The sequence below is a fragment of the Glycine max genome, chromosome 1 (genome assembly GCF_000004515.6).
Source record: "Glycine max cultivar Williams 82 chromosome 1, Glycine_max_v4.0, whole genome shotgun sequence".
NCBI classification, from domain to species: domain Eukaryota; kingdom Viridiplantae; phylum Streptophyta; class Magnoliopsida; order Fabales; family Fabaceae; genus Glycine; species Glycine max.
Window position 1 is genome coordinate 46322091 of NC_016088.4, and position 6353 is coordinate 46328443.

General features: G+C 34.2%; 1 protein-coding gene across 3 annotated transcripts; it reads right to left on the reverse strand.

Moving 5' to 3' along the window:
- Positions 1 to 1502: 1502 nt before the first annotated feature.
- On the reverse strand, positions 1503 to 5694 carry LOC102668523 (protein MAIN-LIKE 1). 3 transcript variants are annotated; one of them, XM_014775000.3, is made up of 7 exons: positions 5534 to 5694; positions 4858 to 5444; positions 3709 to 3823; positions 3248 to 3376; positions 2851 to 3051; positions 2252 to 2748; positions 1503 to 2139 (listed from the first exon to the last, which is right to left on the reverse strand). In XM_014775000.3, the coding sequence occupies exons 1-5, from the start codon at positions 5594 to 5596 to the stop codon at positions 3031 to 3033; spliced, it is 915 nt and encodes a 304-aa protein (XP_014630486.2). In that variant the 5' UTR covers positions 5597 to 5694; the 3' UTR covers positions 1503 to 2139; positions 2252 to 2748; positions 2851 to 3030. The 3 variants fall into 3 exon arrangements, with proteins under 3 accessions (XP_014630486.2, XP_006573400.2, XP_040867412.1); XM_006573337.4 differs by lacking the exon at positions 2851 to 3051; XM_041011478.1 differs by lacking the exon at positions 2851 to 3051 and having other exon boundaries at positions 1503 to 2142.
- Positions 5695 to 6353: the final 659 nt, after the last annotated feature.

Below are 6353 nucleotides of genomic sequence, written 5' to 3' on the forward strand. Positions count from 1 at the left end.
GCAGAGTGGGAAAACGAAAAATAAAAAAAATACTATGACAAATATGTCTTTATACTGTCAATCCACGTTGACAATCATTTTAGTGACAAATTTATCTCTTCGTAGCACGTAGACTGTCTTATTAATGGTGACGGACGAAAATTAACATCCGGATATATTTGTCATACTTTTTACACTTTCAGGGACTAAATTTTGTATTTTCATCTTTCAGTGACGCATTTATCAGCGAATTACACATTGAAGGACAAAAGTAGTTATTTACCCTTAATTATATTACTTTTCATTTTCAAATATAGTCATTTATGCTAAAATATCAAAAAGATAATATGAACTTATATGTGTTGAGTTTGCTCTACTAATTTAATTTTACTTATTAAAGATTTTTTTTTTTAGATTTTTCTACTTTTCAATGTTACTAATTCAATGCATTGCAGCTGATTCTTATTTCAAAACCACGTTTATCAATCATCATAGCCTTGTTGTCTCTTTTAATTAATTTTATTTCATTTAATGAGTTTATTACTAAAATATCATTTATTTAATATGAATTTTAATTTCAAACGACTTATTTTCCTTGATATTATATTTTAATAAAGAACACTTCAAAAAATAACTTATTTTTTAACTGGGATTGTGAAATTAATTGTTTCCTTCATTTCATTATAATTATCGTATGTAAGAGAAAAAAATAATCATTTTAGCTTTTTAATTTAATATTAATTATTTTTCGCTTATATTTTTTATAATATTAAAGGTGAATAACAAAATTTATAAATAAATTAATGATATAAGATTAATTTTATAAAATTATTCTCTTTTATTTTTTATTTTTTTGCGGAGGAAGGAACCAACTAAGTTGGCGTAAAACCGATGTTTTTCTTCTTATATTCGAATTTGGAGGGAGGACCGTTTATCAATATATCATCAATACCAATATCGTTTATGAACCGAGGCTTCCTACCCATCTCAACACATCCACAAATAGCTGAACCCATCACAAATTCCTGTCACACGCAACCTTTACAAACTTCACCTGATCCTCACCAAAAACAACGAAATACATCCCTAACAAATAAGTACGTACACTTCAAACAAACCTCAGAATTGAACCACCGAAACCATAAACGCAAACAGAGCAATTTCCATGACCCTATGTCCCTACACCAAAACACAAAAATTTCACTACCCTTCTTCATGCACAACCACTTTAAAAACTAAACACACGAACCCTCAATCTCATCATTTCGGAAAACCCAAATTTAGCATACCTTTGCCGACATAACAAAACTGAAGCCTCTGCCCAGCCACGAAAAACACCACACCAAAAAGACGTGCCCTCCCACAACCAAGACACCGACCAAAGGCCATTGAATTACATAGCATCAAGCTAAAGTTGCAAGGGCCAGTAGTAGTAGTAGATGGACTTACTGATCAAAAAGACAGAATGAACTAAAGAAAGTTTACAGTGACTCGTTGTTAGGCCTCATAATGCTCATGAAAAGTAAAGGATAACTATATGCCATTTGAACTCCAACAACTTGTGTTTGGAGAAGTACATGTGCTATCTGCTACATCTGCTACATAATATACAACAAAGAAAACAAATAGTTCTGTTTGCCTCGCATGAATTTCATGGTTTCACTTAAAAAGAAACCTCCTAATACTAACCACTCCTAAATTAGAATGAATGATGTCTGTTTACCTTAACAATATATATACACACTTGGTTACCCAAAATTCCATACTTTGCGGAAGAACTGGGATTGATCAGGGTTGCGACTGCATCAAGGTCTGAAATTTAGGGTTTGTTTGGGTATCACAGCTCTAGCTTTATAAGCAGCTAGTTAAGTTATGGGGTGAAATTCAAGGATAGCATGTTTACTTAGTTGCATTAGATTCGAAATCCAAAATATGTCTATCAATCCGGTCTGCAAAACTACTTATTGACAGTCTTAAAATTCTGTTTTCTTCTCTCAACAAGTCCAGCTCTTTCTTTAACTCATTGTTCTGCTCTTCAAATCGGGTATTTGATAAAATCTGTGTATAGAGAAGTTCATTTTCCTCCATTACTTGGTCTATTTTCATCTTCAATTCAGTGTTTTCCACTTCTAACATGACATTCTTCTTTGTTATATCATCCTGCTAATCAAAGAAGCTAATTTTATATGTAATGACTTAATGTGGAGAAGAAAAGATAAAAATCAATAATCTATGACAAGACCCAAAAGATTGAGGTAGAATAAAATCTCACATCATAAAAGCTCAACTCAGGGGGAGTATCCTCCACTATGAGTTTTTCACCATTGAACTCCTGATCTCCGCCTCCTTCATTAGCAATACTGATAGTTGTGGGGGCATCATCAACTAGCACTTCCAGGTTTTCAAGATTCATTTCTTGCTCTCGACATACTTTGTCACAAATGTAATTCAGGGGAGTATCCTCCACTATGAGTTTTTCACTGTTGACCTCTTGATCTCCGCCTACTTTGTCAGCAATACTGGTAGTTGTAGGGGTATCCTCAACTACCACTGCCAGGTTTTCAAGATTCATTTCTTGCTCTCTACCTACTTTGTCACAAATGGTTAAATCCGGGGGAGTGTCCAACACCATCAGGTTTTCGGGATTGATTTGCTCTCTATATTCTTCATCACAAGTGCTCAACTTTGTGGGGGTGTCCTCCACTACCTGATTCTCCAAATCATCCTCGTCCACTCTATGTACTTCTTTCTCGATACTAAGCTGTAACCCTGAATTTACATCAGGAGCATTGTAATAAAAGAAATTCAACTATAAAAAATTTATTAATATTTAAACTTCAAACTAAAGATAACCATCTTAACAATTCATACATTTGAATTGATGACTTGGATTGAATACCAACAGTCCAACATTAAAATCGTGTCAAATAAGGTTTGGCTCAAAGGATAAGATTGTCTTGACTCTCAAGTTTGCTGTGGCTGGTGGCATGCACTAACCTTAGAATGGAGCAACTCCTCCTATAAACTTTTAGGAGCAGGATCACCTGCAGTTCAAGCAGAAACTGCAGGCTCCTGCAGTTAAAACTTAAATCAAAGGGGTCCAAAAATTTTGAAGTAACATTTTGAATCATTATTTAATGCAAATAAATCATTTTTTCTTGTGAGCATTTTCTGCGTTTGAAAATTCTACTGCAACCACCACAATCCAAACTTATATGCACCAGAAATTTAAAAATAAATAATATATATATATATATATATAACTCACACTAGATGGTGTGCTAATTGAACTGCTTTCTACACTTTGAAGCTCTTTGTTGTCACCTAGCAAATCAAGTGCTTCTTTGATTACCTCTATCTGTAACTCTCCAGAAGTAGGTTCGAGTTTCCAAATCACCTGCACACAAATACATATAAACAAAAGGAATTATAACCCACTTTTCCTTCCTCCATTTTTTTATTAGGACTTCAACGTGACATAAAACCAAGGTAACTGTCATCAATTCAAACACCAAATTTATTATCTGCAGATTCATACTAAAGCCTAAAAGACTGGAGAAGAGAAATGCTTTGCTACTTCAACCATCCAATCATCAAATAAGGACTGAATATAGCATAAAAATGGCAGTACGTCAAGACAGACATATGTTCTCTCCACCTTCCATGTTATATGAGTTAGTGAATATAAACTCAACATTCAAATGATTTGTAAGCAAGTTTCTAAGTTACCTGGTCATCATCCAAGTCTTTAAACCATGAAGTACCCCGCTTAGATTTTGTATTATCCCATCGACACACACGAGGAAAGGTCAAATCATGATCTTGCAATTGTGGCCGTACTAACCTAAAATAAGACAATGCATATAGCTTTTACAATTAATCTAAATATGAAAAGAAAAGAGAGGAAAAAAAACACTAAAATAAATCAAATCAACATCAATTTAGTCTTTGAGAATTTATTTACATCAAATTGATCATACTAACCTTCAACTATAATCCAGTTAAATAGATACTAACTAAAGCTATATTTGGAAGTCCATTCCCTAACCCCCAAAAGTACATTCAATGGAAAAGTAACAAAGGAGTTATTTCCATGAACGTATGTTGAGCCCCTCTCTACCAGAGATCCAAACATGTGCTAAATTACTAAATACATGGAAATGGAGGACTAACTTCCTTCTTACAGGAGTCAAATTTGTAAATAAGCACAATCTTTATAGACGAGCAAAATATCAATTTACGCAATAAACTAAAAATAAAAATAAGCCACACATCTCATATATATGATCAAAAGAACAACATTCACAAATCATTATTTAAGACCCTCTTTATTATTAGCAAGGTTTTAAATTGTGGTTGTGATTATAGTTTCAGTACAATTCTTGATATTGCAAAAAATTACAAACAAATGTGACAAATACGGCTGGAATCGCAAACTCCCCAACCTTTGATATTGTAGCCACAATTACGGTTACGGACCATCTTCTCTTAAACCTTGATTATTAGTAGCATGCTTAGTTCCACATCTCATATATGGTTTTTCACATTTCTAAGAAGCTAGTAGTTATAGCCTCTACATCCCAGACGTGATTTTTCTTGCTTACTAAGAAGCTAATAGTTATAGCTTCAACATCCGATAAGTAATTTTTCATGTTTACTAAGAAGCTAGTAGTTATAGGCTATAGCTTCTACATCACAGACGTTCTCCAAACGTTTTCAAACACGCATTGCTTCAATTTTTGAAAAGCCAATTTGATTGTCCATAAATATATCAAGTACCAACTTTTACTAAAGGCCTTGTAGCTAACATTCTTCACATCAAACTAGACATAGTGAAACACGCTTACTTGGAGAAAAATAAGACAGCCTCCCACATACCGCACATTATGCTCCTTCCTCTTATCCAGCCACTGACACAAATCATCAACAACAGCAGCTCCCCAAGCAAAACCCGAGACCTCATCCAAATCCTCAAAAAACCGCAAGAAACGCGAATCCACCTTCCCATCGTTCGAAGCGAGAAACGTCCCTATCGTGTAGAGCAAGAAGCACCTCACAAAATCCTCACTCACATCTTCCCCAATCCAATCCAACCTATTTTCCAGAAAACTCATCGCCACCTTCCTTTTTGCTTTCGTTGCTCCGTACGACTCTTCTAAATCAGAGAACGGTTCCTCTTCGGTGAAACTCACGGGGCTACCGGCAACCGGCAGGCCAAGTATAAGAGCGGCGTCGAGCAGAGTCATCCGAATTTCTTCGCCGGAGCGTAGCACAAACGGGCGCCGCTCGCGGCTCCACGCGTCCATGAGCTCCGTGAGGAACACCTTGTTCAGCAGCGTGTGGTTCGGAACGAGGAGAAGGTTCCCGAAGCCCGTTCGCGAAACCGCGGATCTCTGCTGCGGTGTGAGCAGCTGCACGCGCCTCGCGTACGACCGCAGGGAAAATCGAGTGCTGAAAGGCTTCGTCTGAAAGAAAGAAAGAAAAAAAAGCGCGAAATTGAGACCTAAATTGAAATTCGAATGAAATTGAAAGTGGAATTTTGGTTTTTTCTTACCGGTTCTGGTCCTTCTGGAGGATTTGAGAGGCCGATGGCGGAGATTCTGGTGGATTTTCTCATCGGAGAAAGGATATTCCGGCGACGGAGAGAAGAAGTGCTGAGAACAAATAAATGAAATTGAAAAAGAATGCATAGAGATGTGAATAGCAGCGAACGAAGGGAACAGAGGAGAAGCTTCAAAATTGGATGAGGCGCCAAAATAAATAAATATAAAAATTAATAATAATTATTAATATTTCTCTTTTTTAGTTTGTCTCAATCAACGGCTCCACAAAAAAAAAAGATTATCCACCAAAAAGAATTTTATATAATTATCTGATTATAATATTTTTTATTATGTGTGATAAGTTTATTAATTTTAAAATAATTTAAAATTTATTTATGATTAAATAAATTTTAATTTTTTCTATGAAATCTTATATTTCTATTACATGTTTTATAAAGAAAGTGTTGAATGTGAATGTTTTTAAAATTTTTTAAAACATTAAATGTGTTTATATTTTATTCAATACTTTTTATATAAAATATTCAGAAAAATTACAAGAAGACTTATCACTTTATATATCTATTAGATCCTATCATTTTTTTAGATTTCTCACAAGTATTTTCTTATTTAAAATGCAATCAAATAGTAAATACAAGTAATTTAATGATAAAAAAAATACAAGTAATTTTTTGGGGAAAAATTGAACTTGATTCTTTATGTTGCAAGACTAGCCCGCTAATTATTTATTAGATCCAATACTCGTTTCAGATCATAAAATTAAATTGTAATTTAAAAAAATCTTCATAAATATTTCTATACTTTAGAATAATA